Source organism: Pectinophora gossypiella, chromosome Z (genome assembly GCF_024362695.1).
Source record: "Pectinophora gossypiella chromosome Z, ilPecGoss1.1, whole genome shotgun sequence".
Classification (NCBI taxonomy): Eukaryota; Metazoa; Arthropoda; class Insecta; order Lepidoptera; family Gelechiidae; genus Pectinophora; species Pectinophora gossypiella.
This window is the reverse complement of record NC_065433.1, coordinates 26,496,425-26,518,449: the sequence shown is the minus strand read 5'-3', so window position 1 is coordinate 26,518,449 and position 22,025 is coordinate 26,496,425. Positions and strand designations below refer to the sequence as shown.

Genomic DNA, 22,025 nt, shown 5'->3' with positions numbered 1-22,025 from the left:
TGTCTCTATTAGGCGACATTTGACGTGCGACATTTGTCGGGCGACATGTGTAGGACAAGGACATGCGTCGCCGACATCGGACGATATCTAATTGTTATTATCATTATAAAAAATACAATGATATCCCATTAGAAAATTTGAAAGTAAATTACTTAAAATAAACTTAATCAATACTTTCTAAATGATAATAAGAAGTGTGGTAAGTTGCTAAATGCCAGTGTGTGAGGTCGGTTATATCTACCTGGTTGTAGCCCATTTTATATACCTATTCAATTCACTGTCAAACAGTTGTAAGACAACGAAAAGAGTGGCGCGATGGCGAAGCGTTTTTGTAAAAATAACTGTTTACAAGAAAATATTTTTTTATTTACTATTTTTTTTATAGCTGGGCGAATTATTCCGACGTCGCCTGTTAACGTCCGATATTTGTGGTCGCACGACAAATTGTGTGGTCTAGTCACAGCCCGGGCACTTCATACAAACAACCTTGTTTTACAAAGACACTACAAACTGACATTTTTGTACACGCGCATCTGTGTGTGTGACGTGTGTCCATACGATTGAGGACTAAAGTGTGCCGGGGGGTGAGGTAAACCTAGGTCAGCCGCTGTCGGGGAGCGGAGAGTTGCTATTCTATACGTAGTATTATTCCTTATACTATGATATTAGTCTTGTGAAGACGAGGTATTTATACGTTAGTAATAGTAATGTTCGTTGGTCAGTAGAGTTCGCTTTCAGCTCCATGGAAGTGGTGTTTGGCAGACGTGGTCTAGCTTAAAGTGCTCAGTCTGAGTTTGACAGTCGTGCGTTAGATCTCTAGTTCCATTGGCAATTCTGCAACTGATTTGCGTACTAGGACATTGCAGGTAGCTTTTCAGAGAGCATACGTTCGAGGTGAGTGAAGATGCCAAAAGCAAGCATCCAGACATAGAGTACCAAGTCCTAACTTTCCCGTCAGTTTTGCAGACTGACACAACTCCCCTACAGTGACATATTGGGGGCTTTAGTCGTTTCGGACCGCAATTGGTTCGGACCTTTTTTTTTTTTTTTTTTGACGTGACTTATTGTAGATTTGCCGCAGATGGCATTAACTACTTGGCCGGACAAATGGGGAGCGCTGAAGGCTCTCACCCGGTACAACGTTTAAGACAACAGGCCTGAGGGTGCCCAGTTGGGCGCGAACCTCGGCTCAGGGCGTCGTCTGAGAGGAAAAATATTTGAAAGAATTAATCGACCCTTGTGGGTCGATAGCGATAAGCGCTGAATGAGGGAAATCGTCGACCACGCCGGCGGGGTCGGTATCGGGGTCCTGAAGTGTTTGGTGTCGCGAGCTGATTGGCTGCCTCTATGGCTAGGGTAATCGGGTCGTCGGGATCGTATATTACGTCCTTCGGACGCCGATACTTTTCAGTACCGTCCCTAAGCGGGATGTATTCGGAAGCCGCAACTACCAGGGGATTTGGGTGGTGCGGAGCAGAATCGAAAAAACGTTTGGAAGCTAATTTGAGCCATTGGGCAATGGTTGGCAGACCTAGGTCAATGTGCAGATTTTCATTGCGAAGGAACCACGGAGCTCCCGTGGCTTTCCGCATGAAACGATTTTGTATTACCTGTAGACGGTGAATTTGAGAGGGGCTCGCGTGAGCGAAAACTACCCCTGCATAGGTCATGATCGGACGGATGCAAGTCGTGTAGATTTTCACCTTATTCCTAAGGGACAATTTACTTCGCTTGTTAAGGAGACAATGAAGACGGCCCATTACAAACGCGGCGCGATCGCGCACTCGTTTGATATGGGCCTTGAAAGTAAGACGTCTATCTAAGACTACGCCGAGATATTTGACTTGCTCCTCCCAAGGGATCGGCTTGCCAAACATCGTAATGACTTTAAGTTGACGGCGTGACCGTGGCGTGTTATAATAGCCCTTTGAAAAGTACAGGTTCGGACCGTGAGGCGACTCGACTAAGAGATATTTTTTGAAAAGGATTGATTCGGAGGGCCCAAAGAGACCTGGCGACTGTCGGCTGACTGAGAATTAAAAACTCTCGGCATGTCATGAGAGCAAGCTCCAGAGGCAAATCTGTTATTCCAGCCCTACATCTCAACAGGGGATAATAAGATTAGAAGAATAAGAATATATTGCTGCTAATTCCTGTAAATACCATCTAATTTTATTTTAAGTTATATCTGTCATTTTCTTATCCGCCGAAAAGGAAAGGGACGGGTAATCGACAAGCATAAAATTTATGGAACACACGTCAATTTTAAGCACAAATCTAAAACAACCGTCTAAAAATTTTACATCAGTCACTAACACGACACAGTTAAGTAGACAGCACGTCAAACGGATTGCATACCAGCGACGTACCTTTTATATTCGCCCGGGTTATTCATTCATTTACTCATTCTTCCTGAAATTAAGAGCTGTGAATCATCCGTCCCTTTCCTTTTCGAAGGATATGAAATGACGGATATAACTTACAATAAAATTAGGCGGTGTCTGCAGGAATCGGGACTATTGTTATTATAAAATTTTGTCGCTTGGGCCGAATTAACGCATTCAAAATTTCGCACCGCTGTCAAAAAGAACATGGGTCGATTCAGACCGCGATCGGAACCGACTAAAGACCGGGATATTCGAGTCCTCAGATATAACAAGTACCTAGGTATATAAAAAGTACAGCGACTGGTTGCTTTTGCAAAATAGACAGTCTCAGAATGGTAAAGAAATGAAGGCGTAGGTTTGCAATTTAATTCCAATAAAGTGAAGTCTAAGTTACCGACCTGAAATCTATGATAAATGACGTGAAATAAAGACCTTAATCTTAGATAGCTAAGTATTCTAACTTTTACAATTTCAAGCAAGTTTGAACAGCCTAGAAAATCAATGGCGGAGCCGATTTAATCTGCATTTACTTTATATCTCAATCAATCACGTGCAGTCAGCGATATCTCGAGGAATGTTTTTATTTGTCTTCTTATTGATCGATTGACTGAACGCTGGTTTTAGAGAGTATGTACATTTTTTGTTTGAACGCGATGACGATGACGTGTGTCAAAGGCGGTTATTAGTATTAGACTACCCATCCTGCACGTGCGTCAAGGTCACAGGCTCAGCGGTTGGATTCGTGTAGTCTAGTAGCAAATTGGTGGGCGTAACCATGGTAACCACAATCTCGAGCGAGTCCAGAAGCGTCAATTTTCCCGACCCCGATGCGCGAGCCCGCGACCTTGTCGTGTCTAGCTGGCTGGATTGGGTTATGGTATAATAAAACCAGGTACGCTCAATCCCATGACAAGCCGCCATTGATAGCCCATTGACGTAAGTGTTACCATTAAATTGATATCTCCAACATTCCAAAGACGAAAATTAGGTGAATTACTGACTAATGTATTTAATTACTATTACTTGTCACATAATATAAAAATCATTAAAACTGTAAGTAAAACTTTTACTAAAAGTTCAAAATTTCTATGCGAAGTAAATATAAAAACATTGGTCGTGGGTAATTTATTTTTTACGAAATGGCAACGCAGGGCGGGATGACGTCAGCGGGGCTAACCTTCAAACTGTGGAGGCCACATTTTAGCATACCTGGTTTTCTAATAGTAGTAGTATATTAACCGTTAAAATGCTAGGACGCGCAGGGCACGATCCTGTACAGCCGTATACACGTTAATCGTTCACGATTCATGTCGCTTCCAAAACCTACAGCGAATGGTACTCCCTATAAGTAAATCTCGTCCTTACAAGTCAGCGCTTATCGTTATCGGCTCACTAGGGATTAGTTGTTTCAAGTATAACCTTCTCAGACGACGCCCTAAGCCGAGGTTCACGCCAAACTGGGCATCCGCAGACCTGCTGTCTTAAGTTTTTTACCGGATAACAGCCATCATTGCTCGAAATTTGTAAGTTAATAGACGTTCTTAAAAAAAAAACAAAAAATATTGTATATACAATTTCAAAGTCCCCGACGACCCGATTACTCTAGCCATATAGGCGTTCAATCAGCTCGCGTCTCGCGACACCAAATACTTCAGAACCCCGATACCGACCCCGCCGGCGTGGTCGACGATTTTCATTCAGCGTTTATCGCTATTAACCCACTAGGGTCGATAAATTCTTTCAAATATTCTTCCTCTCAGACGACGCCTTGAGCCGAGGTTCGCGCCCAATTGGGCAACTTCAGGCTTGATATCTAAAATTTTGTACCGGGTGAGAGCCCTCAGCGGTCCCCATTTGTCCGGCAGAGTAGTTAATGCCATCTGCGACAAATCTACAATAAGTCACGTCAAAAATAAAAGAAAATAAAAACAATTTCAAAGTGCAAAGCTGTGGTGTAACGTTCATTAGTAGGTAAAGTGTTTTAACAGTTCAGATTAGGCCGATGGATTCTGTTCTATCTAACACTACACTATGAAGAACGGACGTTCAAAACAATAATGTACAAGGGCTCTTAAATGTTTGACAATGAAACAAATCGTTGCTAAAAGACAGTAGAAACGCCCTCGAATTTGGAAGACAATGGATTATTCTGCTTTTATTATAATTGTCGGTGAGAAAGCTTTATTGAAACCGGTTAAAATATGGGCATGTAAACATATAAGACGGTATTTAAACAGAAACTTTGCAGAAAAGGTTAGTGATTATTTAGAAGATATGAATGCATGGGATTAACTGATATTAGGCAGCTAAATTACTCAATTGTATAACAATATTTTACGTTTACTTTTTTTTAAAAGAACGTCTAGGGCCCTGTGGCGAAGTTTTTCTTGCATTTTCTTTTCCCCGGCTATACAGGTTGTGAGAAGCTTCAGTAGTTTAAGGCGGATGAGACGTTCGTTTTGTAAAAAATGACGATTCAAAGTGTAACTATGTTACCTATTGAATAAAGATATTTTTGATTTTGAATTTGAAATTGAATAATGTGATGAATAGGAAAATAATTTTAGTACAGTCATAGTTCTGTGTATCACCGGTTTGCTTCTCAAATGGAGAGCGTCGGTTCGATTCTCGGTAAGTACCTGACTTTTCTGCTATGTTGTGTGACCTAGTAGTGTTTGTGTCATCGTAACAAATGCTGAGGGGGATGATACAGACCATGATTCTGAGTTCATATCGACTTGGTTGACATTTTCTTGTCGGAAAATTCATAAAAAAAAATAGTGTATTTTGTAATCACCCACTCACCCACTGAGCTAGCATCCTACGCACGCACGCAGTGCATCTAGGATGCTAGCAGAAGCTGGAGTCGATAGCTTCTCAGCTATAATTAGAAAGCGCATCGCATCCCTGATCCATCGGGTGAGGAGCAGCTCCAACAGTCTCCTGCAGACTGTCGCGGCAAGGCTGGATGTGGACAGTGATATTATGCAGCACTGGACCCGCGTCCAACTTGCCAAAGACACTAAATTATATAATTATTTAATTGATTAATTAATTGTTAGACTTTTGTTACTAACAATTGCTATGGGAAAACACCCGAAATAAATGATTTTATTTTTATTTTTTTTAATAGTGTATATATTTTAGTGTACTTTTTAATTGTGTATATACATTTTAGTGTATTTTTATAAGCGTATAATTCTTCTGTGATAAATGAGAGTGAAATGTGGTTTATCAGGATCAGGATTACGGCAAGTGAAATCATCATGAAATAAAATGTACAGACTACATTTAATCTTATGGGAGGCAAAAAATATCTTTTCTTTACACTTTTCTTATGCTAAGTAAAATTATGTGAGTAAAATTATGACACTAAATAAAACAACAAAATAAATTAATTATTTTCAGTTCTTCTTAATACTCAGAATCATGGTCTGAATCATCGCACAAAGTTTTCGTTACGATGTCGCTAGCACCCTGTATGTAGGCAGATTTATTTTCTTTATTACAGGCTTATGTAGATAGGTCTATTCCCAATTTGGACCATTGCTAGCCTTTCAACAAAGACCGGCCGTGGTAGGGCGCGTAGGTCAGAAAGGGCTGTGTACAGCCGAGCAATAACAGTTAAGCCGCTACCAATTAGCAGTTAACATGTACTGCCTCTGTGGGAGCATTACACTAATGTCATAGCACAACTAGAACAGTAGGTACACTTTATTCAAGCGTGGGAATGCGTCACTGTATATATCTTTTTTTGACGTGACTTATTATAGTTTTGCCTAAGATAACATTAAATACTTGGCCGGTTTGTTTATTGTATAAAAGTAAATTGCTGAGCGCTCTCACATAAAAAAATTAAGACTGCCTGATCCCCATTTGTCCGCTCAAGTAGTTAATGCCATATGCGCCTAATCTGCGATAAGTCAACAGTGCCTGAGAGTGGCCTGAGAATTTTTTGAGAATCTTAATAAAAGCCCTGTGTTTGCTGTTGCGAGCTAAGGGGTTAAAATGGCCACATCGAAGCAATTCATCTAAAAAACAGTACCTATTGCTATTTGACATTTGTTTGCATTGCGCACTTACTTTTATATGCGCAAATGTCAAATTGCAATATTGCTTTTATAGATGAATTCCTTAGATGTGGCATTTTTTCCCCCCCTGGTTACTCTACGGCTATAGTAACTCGGTCATCAGGATCGTATATTACGTTCTTCTGGCTACGAGAGTCTTTTTCATCTTCTTTTATAAGTAATCATTTTATCCCCTGCTGGGATGTAAGGCTTGAGTAACAGATTTCCTCTCCTCGCGACCTTTTATAGCCTCTGTGGCTTGCCTCATGACATTTCGGTACAGGGTTGTATTTGCAAGCCGCCAAATACATAATTGGTTTGTGTACTACGTTTAAGATAAATTATGGAATTCAACATCGTCTCCCTAGCATTCTCCCGTTTCTAACAGAGTCCGCTTACCAAGATACAAAATTCTGATTACTATATAAAGACAGCGGAGGAGCTCGGTGGCGCAGAGAGGAGCTCGGTGGCGCAGCGGTAAACGCGCTCGGTCTGCGATTGTTGAAGTTAAGCAACTTTCGCAAAGGCCGGTCATAGGATGGGTGACCACAAAAAAAAGTTTTCATCTCGAGCTCCTCCGTGCTTCGGAAGGCACGTTAAGCCGTTGGTCCCGGCTGCATTAGCAGTCGTTAATAACCACCAATCAGCACTGGGCCCGCGTGGTGGTTTAAGGCCCGATCTCCCTATCCATCCATAGGGAAGGCCCGTGCCCCAGCAGTGATGATATAAAGACACATCTAAAACTAACGAAAATCATTTTCATTTTCCACCTAACTCATTTATGAATTTTAATCAAGAAAAACGTAATAATAAGTCCGTCATTTTATCACGTTTTTCTATGACGTCACTGTGTGATTTTTCATTCAATTTCTTTAGTAATTTCGTGTTTTGACGTTGAATAGTAAAAAGTAACTGATTTGACTAGTTGGAAACTAACCTATAGAGCTAACCAGTCTCTTCTAAGTGAGCCTACTGTTCCAATTTTACTATGGCATTACAGTAATACGGTAATGCGGGGTTTTTATTCCTTCACATGATTTGCTAAGTGGCAAGCCTCTTGAGGAAGGTTCTAGTGGCTCTTGTTAATTCGATCTCATCAACCAGGTTAAGCAAGCTTGGGTGCAGTCTGTTATTCGTCGGGGGACCGTCTTGTGTTATGAATCTGTAATTATAACTACCGTCCGATAGAAACTTTTTGACTCAGATCGATCATTTAAGGCCAAACTTTCCTATTATGTAATATAAAATATTTCTATTTAGAGCATCCTATAACTTTGTTCCTGTATAGCATCGTAAGCATGATTATTGTTTAGTATTTCTTATGTAAGTGACTGTCTTTAATAAAGATTCTATAAACCTAATTATATTCCTAAAGAAAAAGTAACGGTCTCTGTGGTTCACTGGTTGAGCGTTGGGCTTACGTTCATAAAGTTCTGGGTTCGAATCCCGGAGACACGAAAACAAAAATCACTTTGTGATTCACATAGTTTGTTAACCACATAGAAGGCTGAGAAAGATGATCCATATTTCAGTCAGTTGTTAATCGGAGAAGTGTAAAGCTGGAAAAAAGCTGGAATGATATCGTAATGATATCCATCAAATTCAGAAATATCTTTATTCAGCAGATAACATAGGAAAAACAGCAGGGGGGTTAAAATGGCCACATTTTTTTTGGCGTGACTTATTGTAGATTTGGCGCAGATGGCATTAACTACTTGGCCGGACAAATGGGGAGCGCTGAAGGCTCTCACCCGGTACAACGTTTAAGACAACAGGCCTGAGGGTGCCCAGTTGGGCGCGAACCTCGGCTCAGGGCGTCGTCTGAGAGGAAGAATATTTGAAAGGATTAATCGACCTTAGTGGATCGATAGCGATAAGCGCTGAATGAGGGAAATCGTCGACCACGCCGGCGAGGTCGGTATCGGGGTTCAATTCATCTAAGAAAGCAATATTGCAATTTGACATATTAAAAGTAAATGCGCAATGCAAACAAATGTCAAATAGCAATATTGCTTTCTTAGATGAATTGCTTCGATGTGGCCATTTTAACCTCCCAGATAACATTATAACATTGAATCAAAAGTCACACGTAGTAGGAGCACTTACCATCATTTAGGTACCTAATTATTTTTACTTATCAAGCCCATTCGATCCCACTGCTGGGCAAAGGCCTTCCCCATGTCCTTCCACAATACCCTATCCTGTGCGAGATCCATCCAGTCAATGACTTAACTTAAAAAAAATACACAATATTAAAACATCGATCAAAATTACAACGAACTACAAGAAATTTTATATTAATTGTTACTTGCTACGGAACCCTTCATGGGCGAGTCCGCTCGCACTTGGCCGCTTTTTTCGATAGGTATTAGGCTTGGATCACACCTGCGTTATATTGGTGCCTCAGGTGGCAGTAACGAATGCTTCGTCAAACATTTCTTTTGCAATGTGAAATCTATTGTATGCTCCCGTCTTTATATTAGAGCTGACGTTTGCTTAGTACATTCCTACTTTTAAAAACGTAATGAAAACTTTATGAAAATCTGGAATTGGGTTGTGTTCTAGGTCAAAGTATTTTTGTTAAAGGACATCTAGGGCTCTATGTTGAGGTTTTTCTAGAAGCTTCTTTTCTCCGGCTTTACAGGTTATGAAAAGCTACAATAGTTTTAAGATGAGACGTTCGTTATGTAAAAAGTGACTATTCAATGTGTAATTATATTACCTACTACCTACAACGGCCTCAGTGGTCCAGTGGTTTGAACGTTGGGCTCACGACCCGGAGGTCCCGGGTTCAAATCCCGGTGGAGGACATATCACGAAAAAAATAAAAAAAACAATTAAATCACTTTGTGATTCCTAGTTTGGTTAGGACATTACAGGCTGATCACCTGTATGATCCGTGCTTCGGAACGCACGTTAAACTGTTGGTCCCGGTTACTACTTATTGATGTAAGTAAGTAGTCACACCAGGGTTGATGGGGTTGGTAATCCACCTCACCTAAACAAAAATAAGAAAACCTACTGAATAGAGATATTTTTGAATTTGAATGATGAATTATGAAATTGTGACCGCACATTTGCTCTTTGATTGTATATCCATCGCAACATGATCTAAGTATCCATACCTCACCGAGCTTTCTGTTAGACCAATGTGACAGGTGAGCTGTATCGCCGTCTATCAGGGGCCTGTTTAATAAAACTTACAATTGTAAATTACAACGACAATTTGATGTACATTACGTAGCTAATATGAAACAACAAAATATTCGTGATCATACACCCGCAATGTACATCAAATTGTCATTGTAATTTACAATTGTAAGTTTTATTAAACAGGCCCCTGGTCAAGCTAACTGCGTCAGTGAAAACTGCACTTAACTCATTGGTGCAAGTCCCTTAACGGGGTTTGAACCGGCGCTTCCCGTTTGAGTAGCAAGCCCAAGCATTGCTAACCTCAAAAGATATGTAAGTCTTCTGGTGGAATTTAAAATACGAATTCAAAGGCTATACTCGTACGAAGCCTGAACCACACCCCGGACACTTCATACAAACAACCTTGTTTTACACAGACACCACACATTGACGTTATCGTACACGCGTATCTGTGTGCGTGACGTGTGTCCGTACGATTGAAGACTAAAGTAAGACTGAGGGGGTTGGGGGGAGCGGAGAGTTGCCTTTGTGGACGTAGTATTATTCCTTATTTTATGGTCTAGTGGAGATGACGTTTTTAAAGTGCTCAGTTTGAGTTTGACAGTCGTGCGTTTGATCATCTCTAGTGCCATTGTCAATTCCGGCCCTGATTTTCTTTTTTTTCTGACGCCATACGATTCAACTCTAAACTGCGTTCGAGGGGGTGAGGTAAACCTAGCTCAGACACTTGGTGGGGGCGGAGAGTAGCCATTCTATACGTAGTATTATTCCTTATTCTATGCCTGAAGACACGCACGGTTGTTCGTTTAATAATGAAACGGTGAAGGCAGGGTAGCGAGAATCGATCTATAATTACAGATTAACGTAGCTGTCTATTCTATTCTGGCGGCCATTGTTATTGAATACGTGTTGTATTGAACACCTGGCCTGTGATTGTGGGAAAATCATTCCCCTTTCACATAAAGAGGAAAACGTACACAGGTTTATGCTATACGTGTTGAGTTTTGCAAGGGTATTTTGAACACAGGTATGGGTTTTGAGGTATATGGCCGACCTTATTAAATCAGTAATAAGTACGTTAGGGTTAAACGGCCACATCGAAGTAATTCAATAGCAATATAGCAATTCTTTTCCCCGGCTATACAGGTTGTGAGAAGCTGCAGTAGTTTTAGGCGGATGAGACGTTCGTTATGTAAAAATTGACGATTCAAAGTGTAACTATGTTACCAACTGAATAAAGGTATTGTTGAATTTGAAAAATTTGAATTTGATATTCGTTTTCATTGCGCACTGCGCACTTACTTTTGTATACGCAAATGTCAAATTGTAATGTTGTTTTTTTAACCCCCCAGGAGGTTTAATAACGCCACATCAAAGCAATTCATCTAAGAAAGCAATATTGCAATTTGATATTTGCGCACATAAAAGTAAGGGCTCAATGCAAACAAATGTCAAATAGCAATATTGGTTTCTTAGATGAATTGCTCCGATGTGGCCATTTTTACCCCTGGTCTAACGGTTTTTCACAACATCTGAGAATGGAATACTAGGTTACGGTGGAACGGTGTACGGTGTTGGAACGGTGCACTAGATACAACATAAATTATGAAATTCTGATTACTAAATAAAGACAGATCTAAAACTAACGAGAAAGATTTTATTTTTTCTTTTTTCTGTTTAACTTATTTATTAATCAAGAAAAACGTAAAAATAAGTCCGACATTTTATCACATTTTTCACGTCATAGCTTTTTCATAGAAATTCCATAGTCATTTCGTGTTTCGACGTTTAGTAAAAAGTAACCTGATGTGACTAGTTGGAAAGTACCGACCTAGGTCTGCCAACCATTGCCCAATGGCTCAAATTAGCTTCCAAACGTTTTTTCGATTCTGCTTCGCACCACCCAAATCCCCTGGTAGTTGCGGCTTCCGAGTACATTCCGCTTAGGGACGGTACTGAAAAGTATCGGCGTCCGAAGGACGTAATATACGATCCCGACGACCCGATTACTCTAGCCATAGAGGCAGCCAATCAGCTCGCAACACCAAACACTTCAGGTCCCCGATACCGACCCCGCCGGCGTGGTCGACGATTTCCCTCATTCAGCGCTTATCGCTATCGACCCACTAGGGTCGATTAATTCTTTCAAATATTTTTCCTCTCAGACGACGCCCTGAGCCGAGGTTCGCGCCCAACTGGGCACCCTCAGGCCTGTTGTCTTAAACGTTGTACCGGGTGAGAGCCTTCAGCGCTCCCCATTTGTCCGGCCAAGTAGTTAATGCCATCTGCGGCAAATCTACAATAAGTCATGTCAAAAAAAAAAAAAGTTGGAAAGTACCCCCATACTTTTCTGCCATCTAGCCGGCAGTAGACATCCTTACCAAATTAGGGACAATCTAAACTAACATAACATAATAAAGTAAGTAGATAGTCAAATGTCGTGGTAGTCGTCGAGCTTTTTTAAAAACTAAACTTAATCTATACGTCTGATCGACGGAGCTCTACATTAGAATCTGAACTTATTACTAACTTAATTAAAAAGGTAGCCTCGTATTGCGTAGGCGGTTCGTTCCCAGAACATCAACCGTTACTGAGTTGCACATCCTGTTTTTGTTATTGTTACAAATTCTTTAGGTATGACAAAGTGCTGACAACAGTCTACGCATTAAGAGGAGACAACAATGTTAGGTCCTCTACCTTGTATGGGGCACATAACTCCTCCCCCGTTAAGATCGAAGCCATCGGAGGGTTGATTACCCGACTGAGGGCTGCGATACCGTAAGTATATAATTTTATAGAGTATATATAAATGAAAAGGATTATAACTATGGTTATATAAATGATTACAGTTCCTACACTTATACTATGTGTGTTTATACCACTTTCACTAATGTTCCCAGTTTCATCATATTTACTGGCAAAATGTTCCAACTTTGATAACTCTGTTTCGTCCAAGTTATAAGTTTTTCTTTCAGGTAAAGGGGCAGGAACTGGTATCTCTGGAAATTCGACGATTGGCAGCTTGCTGAAATGCACTGGATCGCCTAAGGTTTCAAATGGCTGCAGGACTATGTTGTTAATCTTAGCTCTGCATTCATCATCCAGGATAAGTATATATGTACCACATAATCTTTCTATTGTTTCTTCTGAATTACACATTTTTGTTAACAAGATTGTAGTTTTACTGTAGAGAATCCATTGATTATCCTCAATTGGTTCTATTTTTGGTTTTCCCGTTTTTGCTACAACAGGAATACAGGAGCTGATGTTGGTGGAGAGCTTCATCAAGGCGTCGATACAAGAGTCCTTGATTGTGGACTGCAGTACATCCTTGTTGCACAGGAACATTTCTTTGTCGATCTCCTTGCAGGGTGTAGAGAGCGACACAGTTTTCAACCCTTTCGCTAATAGGTAGGGATTTTTAGGAATTATAAAAACAGTTTGATTAAAGGAATTGGTAACAGGTAAGGGAATTACTTTGTAGTACGTATACATATCTCGGTCGACAAGTGGCACTTCCAATACGAATGTTATCTGATTTTGCTTTGAATAAGCCTTAATTTCTATACACTGTTCTAATTTAGATAAATTTTCTAAGTTAACTTCATACATTAATTTATTTGATTTCGAAACTTTAATTAGTATTTCCAACAATTCCTCAGTCTCTATCAATGATTGATGTAGAGTTCTTAATTTACTGAATGCAATAGCATTTTCAACCTCATCTATTGTGATATAGAGCATCTGAAAATTGTGTAGAAACAAGTTATAAGCATTAATTAATTTCGTATCGGTGAAAGCCTTTTTTGTGTCATTAAATTGTTTACGGATTTCCCAGAGGATCTTATCTATTTGAATTACAGCATTATTTGCAGAAATTGAAACGTTTACAAGTGATTTTACTGTTTCGGCAATTAGGGTGACTCTTTTGTTTAACACACCCTGGTTATTTTGGATATCACTAATCCATTTATCATATTTTACGGCGTCATCATTATCCAGATTACCTGTTAGCATTTTAACTAATGATCCTAGAGGGTTTATGATTCCTCGCTTAATACGTTTAATTGGAACGATTTGTTTAAATTTTTCAATGGTGCAATTCATTATATGATCGGTTTGAGTTTTTATATTAGATACTTCATGACTTAAGTTTTGATTAGAGAAGTGTAGAGCAACATGTCGATTCAAATTGGCATAACGATTTATATTAAATTCCAAATCTTGATGTATTAAATTTAGATTTAAAACCTTTAAGATGGTCCATTTGTTGTGGCTGATGGCCGCTTGTCCTTGCTTGATAGGGAGTATACCAGGATTCTTTTTAATCTTCTGGAGTTGCAGGCCCTGGATCACGATGGCTTGGGCCAGCAGTAGGGCTACGAACCTGTGGAGGACGTCTAATATCTTTAACTGGAACTGTAGTATCACGACCTTGGGTACTAATGGGTACTACATTTCTACTAATTTCACCTGTAATTTTTGCTTTTTGGTATCTATTTTTATCTTTACTTCTTCTGGTATTGGTTCCTTTTATGAAGATTTCATCTCCTTCTTCTAAGGGGAACTCTTTTTCGCCTCCATGTTTAGTTTGAATTTTCTTTTTGCCATGAATAATTTTATCGGTTAAGAATTTATAAAGGTATTTAGTTCTTTTAACATGATCTCTAACTAATTTTTGTGTGTATTCTTTACAGAAATCTACATTGAATGTACTGGATGCGGAAGTATGTCCGAATACTACCTCAAATGGTGTTAGACCAGTAGTTGAATGTATACTTTGATTATATGACATCACGGCGTATGTCATAACAGATGCGGCGTCCGTTATCTTATGTTCATACTTAGCGATTCGATATATCTCTAAGATTGTAGAGTGGAATCGCTCTATAAGACCCATAGAGTTAGGATTGTGTGGGGTTCCTATATGAAGTTCAATTTTGTAAAACTGTAACGTTTCCTTGAGAAGGATATTATTAAATTCTGTACCTGGATCTGAACTGATTTTATTTGGAACACCATAAACGGAGAAATATTTAATTAGGGCTCGTGCTACTTCTGGAGTGGATTTACTTGAGATTTCAAGAGCTTGTCCTAATTTACTAAATGCATCGATAATTGTTAAAAAGGTTTTTCCTTCAATTGTGAAAATGTCAATGAACAATTCCTCGAAAGGTTTGTTTTGAGTCTGCGTTAATTGGAGTTCAGGTTTAAAAGGTTTTCTGTCATACTTTGTTTTTTTACAGATTTCGCAGGCGTTGATTATACTAGAGACAGTTACTTCCATGTTTGGCCAATAGTAATTACGTTTTAATTTCATTATGGTTTCTCTAATTCCTCTATGACAGGTTTTTCCATTATGATATCTTATCACAATTTCGCGTTGTTCATTTTCATTCTCTACGTAAACCACTCTTTTTGTACATTCATAGAATTTTACTGTTCCCTTCCGAAATAGTTGTATAACTGCTTTAATGAATTGTGCTCGAAGGGCGTTATTTTCAAAATAGATGTAATATTTCTTTTTCGGGTTAATATATTCTAATAAGAATTTTTTAATTAAGCCAAAATTGTCCGTGGGCAAATGTACTTCCAACACGTTTTGTTTGTCACGGGAAAGATCTTTGACACAAGTTTGTTGTCTGTTCCAGGTATATATTAATAATTGATTTGGTTTCGTGTCTATAGCTTCTTGTAAAATAGGTATACCTTCAGTATCAATATCTCGGGCGGAATGAGCTGTTTCTAAGCTAGAGTTAGCTGTTGCAGTGCTTTCAGATGGAGATATTATTGGAAACTCCGATTCAAGCTCATATCTTCCGATTGAAGGAATACTTGCGGTTTCCTCTGAGTCAGATATCACTATAGGCGTGTCTTCATTATTTCGCTGTCTTTGTTCCCTTTTGTCCAGGTTCACTTTCATAGAGATATCATCATCTAGAGCATTTAATTTTATACGCGATAGAGCATCTGCGTTACTGTTTTGTTTTCCCTTTTTATATATTATGTCAAAATTATATGCCGCTAAACATAATTTCCAACGTGTTAGTTTACTGTTAGGTTCCTTTATTGAGTTTAACCAGGCTAAAGGACGATAGTCGGTATAAATGGTAAACTTTTTACCATATAAGTATGGACGAAAGTGTTTAACTGCCCATACTATTCCCAAAAGCTCTTTTTCTATTGTACTGTAGCGTGTTTCGGCTGCGTTAAGTGTACGGCTGGCATACGCTACTGGCTTTTCGTTTCCAATTGGACCTTGTGATAGGACGGCTCCGAGTGCAACATTCGAGGCGTCCGTTGTTAATATAAACGGTTTTGAAAAGTCGGGAAATTGTAAAAGAGGTGCGTTAATTAATAATTCTTTACATTTTTCGAAAGCGGTTATATATTCATTGTTTAAGACAATCTTTTTCCCTTTTTTTAAACATTTTGTCATTGGTTGAGTTATTTTGGAGAAGTCCTTAATAAATTTTCTGTAGTAACCTACAAGTCCAAGAAAGCTTTTGATTTCGGTTGTTGTTTTAGGGATGGGAAAATTCATTACGGCTTGAATTTTGTCATCATTTGGTTTTAATCCGTTTTTCGTAATTTGATGTCCTAAATATAGCACTTCTTTTTTTAAAAATTCGCATTTGTCTAAGGTTGCTTTTAAATTTGTTTCTCTCAGTCTGTCGAAAACTTTTCGTAAACTATTGATATGTTCTTGCAAACTACTTGAGTATACTATGATGTCATCTAAATACACTAAACAATGGATTCCTTGAAGTCCTTGTAATACATTGTCCATGGTTCTTTGAAAGGTTGCAGGGGCTGTTTTCAGGCCAAAGGGCATTCGTTGAAATTCATAATGTCCAGACGATGTGGTAAAAGCTGTTTTTTGTTGATCCGATTTATCAACTTCAATCTGGTGATAACCACTTGCTAAATCTATGGTGCTAAAATATGTGGCTCTTCCTAATTTGTCGAAAAGGTCGGTGATATTTGGTAATGGATACTTGTCATCGGTGGTAATCTCATTGAGTCTTCTATAATCAATTACCATGCGGAATTTTTGTTCTCCCGAAGCATCCATTTTTTTTGGTACCAGATGTACGGGTGCACTCCAAGGTGAGTGTGATTTTCGAATTATATCATCTTTTATCAATTTGGTTACTTGATTTTCTATTTCATTATTTTCAGTTTGTGAGTGACGATATGGTTTTATATAAATTGGGTTTTCATTTTGGGTTCTAATTTTATGTTTTACTTGATTTGTGAATGATAAAGGTAAGTGCTCCGAATAAAAGATGTCACGGTATTGGTAACATAGTTTAGAGATAGCGTCACGTTCCTCTTTATTTGTGTGATCTAATCGAAGTTTGTTAAGATTGTCAATTAACACTTGGTCAATTGTTTGGTGACTGATGTCCGACAATTTGTTAATGTTACATTCATTAATTGGAATTGATTCGGTTTGTAATGGTAATGTAAATGTTATCGCTACTTTGTCAGTAGAAGCGTTTTGGATTACTGTGTAGGCGAAGTGATTATTACACTTAACCATAGCGCTGGGCATTCTCACACCTGAGCCAAAGTCTATAAAGTTTACAATCGCTTCACCGTTTCTAGTATCGGTAGGTATCTTCACTCTTGTTTCCGATCTTGGTTCTAATATAATATCAAACGGTGGAATGTAGATTATAGGAATTTTAGTGGTATCTGTAATTAGGAATTGGTTTTCCATGTCAATTTTTGCATTTAATAGTTTTAATAAATCTACTCCGATAAGTCCGTCATATCGTTTGTCCACTTCATAAACATAAAATTTGTGATTATATTTGTTTTTAAAAGTTTTTAAGGATGGGATGCAAATTACTGCATCGTGTTTGCTACGACCGTGTGTGCTGACTACTTCAAAAGGTTCGTAATACACATAATTTGAAAAATATTTATTTACTATTTTGGGACTAATAAAAGATCTTGTACTTCCTGTATCTATTAGGAATCGCGAATTTATCTCCGGGACAGTTATATGAGGTAACTTATGAGCGTTATCACAGTTCAACTCTATTAACTCTTCGTTTTCTGGATCGAGGCAGGTTGACAAAAATTTTCTTCCGAATCAAAATTGTTATCACATGAAAATTCTTCATTATATTCGTAGTCCAAAGGGATGGTTTCATCTACGTAATTTGTGTAGTTTTCTTGCTCTTCATTTTCACAGTAGAGCTCTTCGCTATCTTGCGGGACGTTAAGCATGTTTTGCCTAAGAGGTGGCGCTGTGCGCATTGATACATCAGTGGATTGATTTGCGATTGGTTTCATTTGTTGGTTTGGTACGCCAAATCGAAACTGGTTTTGGTTGGGCATCATTGATTGATGACGGTATCCTTGTGGGATTCCGAATTTAAAATTTTGTTGGTTTGGTGTGCCATATCTAAACCCTTGTTGGTTGGGTATACCAAATCTAAAACCTTGTTGATGATTTTGTTTAGGAATTTTAAATCCTATACTTTGTGCAATTGGGGCATTGAATTTTCGTTGCATTTGGTTATTTTGGGGTATTCCAAATTTAAAGTTTTGCGTGGGAATATTTTGAACATTTTGAATTGGGCGGAAGTTTTGATTATTTTGGTTATTAAGTGATGGTTTACTTTTATTATTTTTTGCATTGTATTGTCTCATGAAATTTTCTTCTTCCATGACAATACTCAAGGCGTTTTCCAAAATTGTGCAATTTTTAAGCCTAACGATACGTATAAGTTCTTCAGGCAAATTATATAAAAAGACATTTAATGACAAGTTATTATATATGATGTATTTGGCTGCTTTAATGCCTTCGTCGGTTAATAAATTTACTTTGGCAATAAGTGCACTACGCACGGATTGTATTCTATTGCAAAATTCTGAAAAAGATTCTCCATTTTTAATTTTTAGTTGCTCCAGTTCGATTGCTATGCATTCTTCTGAACGCGGGTCTCCGAAATGTTGGATAAGTAATTCTTTTAATTCTGTCCATGTATTAATATCGTCGCGTTCGCTCAAAAGGGACGCGGCTTTTCCAGACAGCTTACTAGATATTGAGTGAAAATTGTATAGATCCTGAGGCAAATTGTTAGGCCTATTAAAACTTCTTAATACGTATTCGCATTTTTTTATAAAAATGTTTAATAAGCTTCCCTCTCCTTCAAATCGTGGGATGAGGCAAAGCATTTCCTTGGGTATCAATTGGATTTGTTCCATTTTTAAATTTTTTTACACAAAACACACAATATAAAATAATACACAATAAAACACAATGTAAAATACACAGGGTAATATAAAAATGATTTTCAATAATTATAAAATGTTGATTTCAATAATCAGGCAATAATCGATTGCGATAATCAGGTAAGATTCGGCGATTTTGACCGAAAATAATTGATTGCGATAATCAGAACTTAAAATTAAATGATTGCAATAATCAGATAAGATTCGGCGATTTTGACCGAAAATATGTTGATTGCGATAATCAGAACTTAAAATTAATTGATTGCAATAATCAGATAAGATTCGGCGATTTTGACCGAAAATATGTTACAGCCACAAGGAAAAGAAGGGACAACACAGGAAAGCGAAAAGGTTTACTCACCGTCCGGCTGCACCCATTCCTCCTCTTTAAAGCTGCGGCGGCGCTGCGACGACTAACATGCGAGCGTTGACAAATTTATAGGTTCGCTGGATCCCGTCGGCCTGTACACGTTGAACTGAGTTTGGAATTCTTTGTGTCAAACCTATTGACAGAATCCAACCCGACTGCGCCAGTCAAATGTCGTGGTAGTCGTCGAGCTTTTTTAAAAACTAAACTTAATCTATACGTCTGATCGACGGAGCTCTACATTAGAATCTGAACTTATTACTAACTTAATTAAAAAGGTAGCCTCGTATTGCGTAGGCGGTTCGTTCCCAGAACATCAACCGTTACTGAGTTGCACATCCTGTTTTTGTTATTGTTACAAATTCTTTAGGTATGACAAAGTGCTGACAACAGTCTACGCATTAAGAGGAGACAACAATGTTAGGTCCTCTACCTTGTATGGGGCACATAACTAGATAATAAATAATACTTTATGACATGACACAGGAAATACAAAATTACAAATATGAGAATGCAGTAGGCGGCCTTATTAAGTAATTCGGTATGTAAGGGTAATAGTTACGCTAATTCTAAAACCATTCCGAGATTTGGTCATCATCATCATCATCATCATCATCAGCCCATTAACGTCCCCACTGCTGGGGCACGGGCCTTCCCTATGGATGGATAGGGAGATCGGGCCTTAAACCATCACGCGGGCCCAGTGCGGATTGATGGTTATTAACGACTGCTAATGCAGCCGGGATCAACGGCTTAACGTGCTTTCCGAAGCACGGAGGAGCTCGAGATGAAAACATTTTTTTTTGTGGTCACCCATCCTATGACCGGCCTTTGCGAAAGTTGCTTAACTTCAACAATCGCAGACCGAGCGCGTGTACCGCTGCGCCACCGAGCTCCTCATATTTTAGATTTTGTCATAATTAGCTTTATTTCTCTATGTGTAGTTCTCAAATCACCCGGATTATGTTTATTTTAGCAATAATCGTGTATTTATTTGACCTTTATGTGACCTCCTCTGTGTGATGTCTTTATGTTGTTTTGTTTGTATGTGACCTCTAAAGGTAGGTTTAACTATTTTTGAACTTTTAATTTTTTATTTTGCACTGTCTATCCCGCGACTTTTTTTTTATTAAATTCATATCCTATACCTAAATGTTGCCTGGAAGAGATTGCTACCTTCTTAGCAGTAAGACTGCCTGTTGTACTACCAATTTAATTATAATACTAATGTATTTTTAATGAGATTTAAGTGCAATAGAGTTTTTGTATTTTTGTATTGTAGGTTTACCAAAATTGTCGTTGCCAAATGCCTTTTATAATAAATCAAAAAAAAATTATCTATGATGTCCAAATTGGAGATATCCTTAGAAAAGGTTTAGTACGATCTACTCTGAACCGGCGTGCGTGTATGAAGCGATTGATGAATGTGGAGGAGGCAAGAGAAGTGTGTCAGGATCGAAGCAAATGGAATTCCATAGTCTCTGCTTACCTCGGTGGGAAATAGGCGTGAGTTTATGTATGTGTAATATAATCTATGGTTATCACTAAGGTAAGATGTCCTACAAGAGTGCGGTTAACAAACTTGATTACTTATAAAAAAATAACAAAATGAAACTAAGATGTTCCGTGTTCCGGAAAGTATGTAGGTATGAGCCATGTCAGGGGCTTTAGTGGCTCATAAACCTTACACCAGGTTTGGTAAGGTTAGTCATCCACCTCGCAACTCACATGATCGTGAATTGAACCTCAGACCTCCAGCCCGATAGCTGACCGCCTTAACCACTAGATCACGGAAGCATGTCCTGTGAGAGCAGGTAATGTTCCACGAGGATTAATGTGGTGATTACTGAATGAACGAATTAAATGTGCATTAATGAGCGAGCGATCGATTTATACGCCGCATCGGGCAGTTTGCGGTGCAGGTCCATTTGTCTGGTTCATGTCGTGTGGGTTGGGGGTCGGTGACCGACCACACCAACTCTGTTGTCAAGGTCATTATTATGCCTAATGTAACGACCGTGCATTTACTTGAGTAAATCTATACTTATAATAAATCTGTAGAGAGGTCAATTATGTACATTAAATTATATTTTCAAAATAACTATCAGGGGGTGATAAGTGATCGATACTGATGCCAAAAATGCAATCAGTAAAATTTTTGTCTGTCTGTCTGTCTGTCTGTCTGTATGTTCCTTATAGAAACAAAAACTACTGGACGGATTTTAATGAAACTTGGTACAATTATTCTTCATACTCCTGGGCAGGTTATAGTATACTTTTCATCACGCTACAATCAATAGGAGCAGAGTAGTGAAGGGAAATTTTGGGAAAACGGGAGAAGTTACTCCATTTTTTAAGCTTCCGTCGCGTGAGCAGCCTTAATGGCTAAAGTTACATAGAAATCATGTATGACGGAAATATCTAAATATATAAAAGGAGAAACTGACTGACTGAATGACTGACATATCAACGCACAGCCTAAACGGCTAAACGTAGGCACTTGAAATTAGGAAGGGACTTAGCTTAGGTACCGTAGAGGTGCACTAAGAAAGGAATTCCCGAAATTCCCACGGGAACAGGAATTAGCGGGAAAACCCTTTTGTATAAAAATTCTACACCGCTTAAGTTAGACGCTTGAAATTTGACATGCAGGTACCATAGTTAACTTAAAGCTTAATTGCAACTGGATATTGCAAAATTCCCACGGGAACGGGAGTTAGCGGGAAAAAACATTTGTATGATAATATCTACACCGCGTAAGATAGATGTGTTCAATCTAGCATGCATGCTACGAAT

The 22,025-nt window shown here is 38.6% G+C and overlaps 1 protein-coding gene across 1 annotated transcript; it reads right to left on the bottom strand.

Moving 5' to 3' along the window:
* Positions 1-12,025: 12,025 nt before the first annotated feature.
* LOC126380316 (uncharacterized) lies at positions 12,026-19,675 on the bottom strand. Its single transcript, XM_050029648.1, has 2 exons — positions 19,224-19,675; positions 12,026-13,997 (listed from the first exon to the last, which is right to left on the bottom strand). Exons 1-2 carry the CDS (start codon positions 19,238-19,240, stop codon positions 12,269-12,271), a joined length of 1,746 nt encoding a protein of 581 aa, XP_049885605.1. The 5' UTR covers positions 19,241-19,675; the 3' UTR covers positions 12,026-12,268.
* Positions 19,676-22,025: the final 2,350 nt, after the last annotated feature.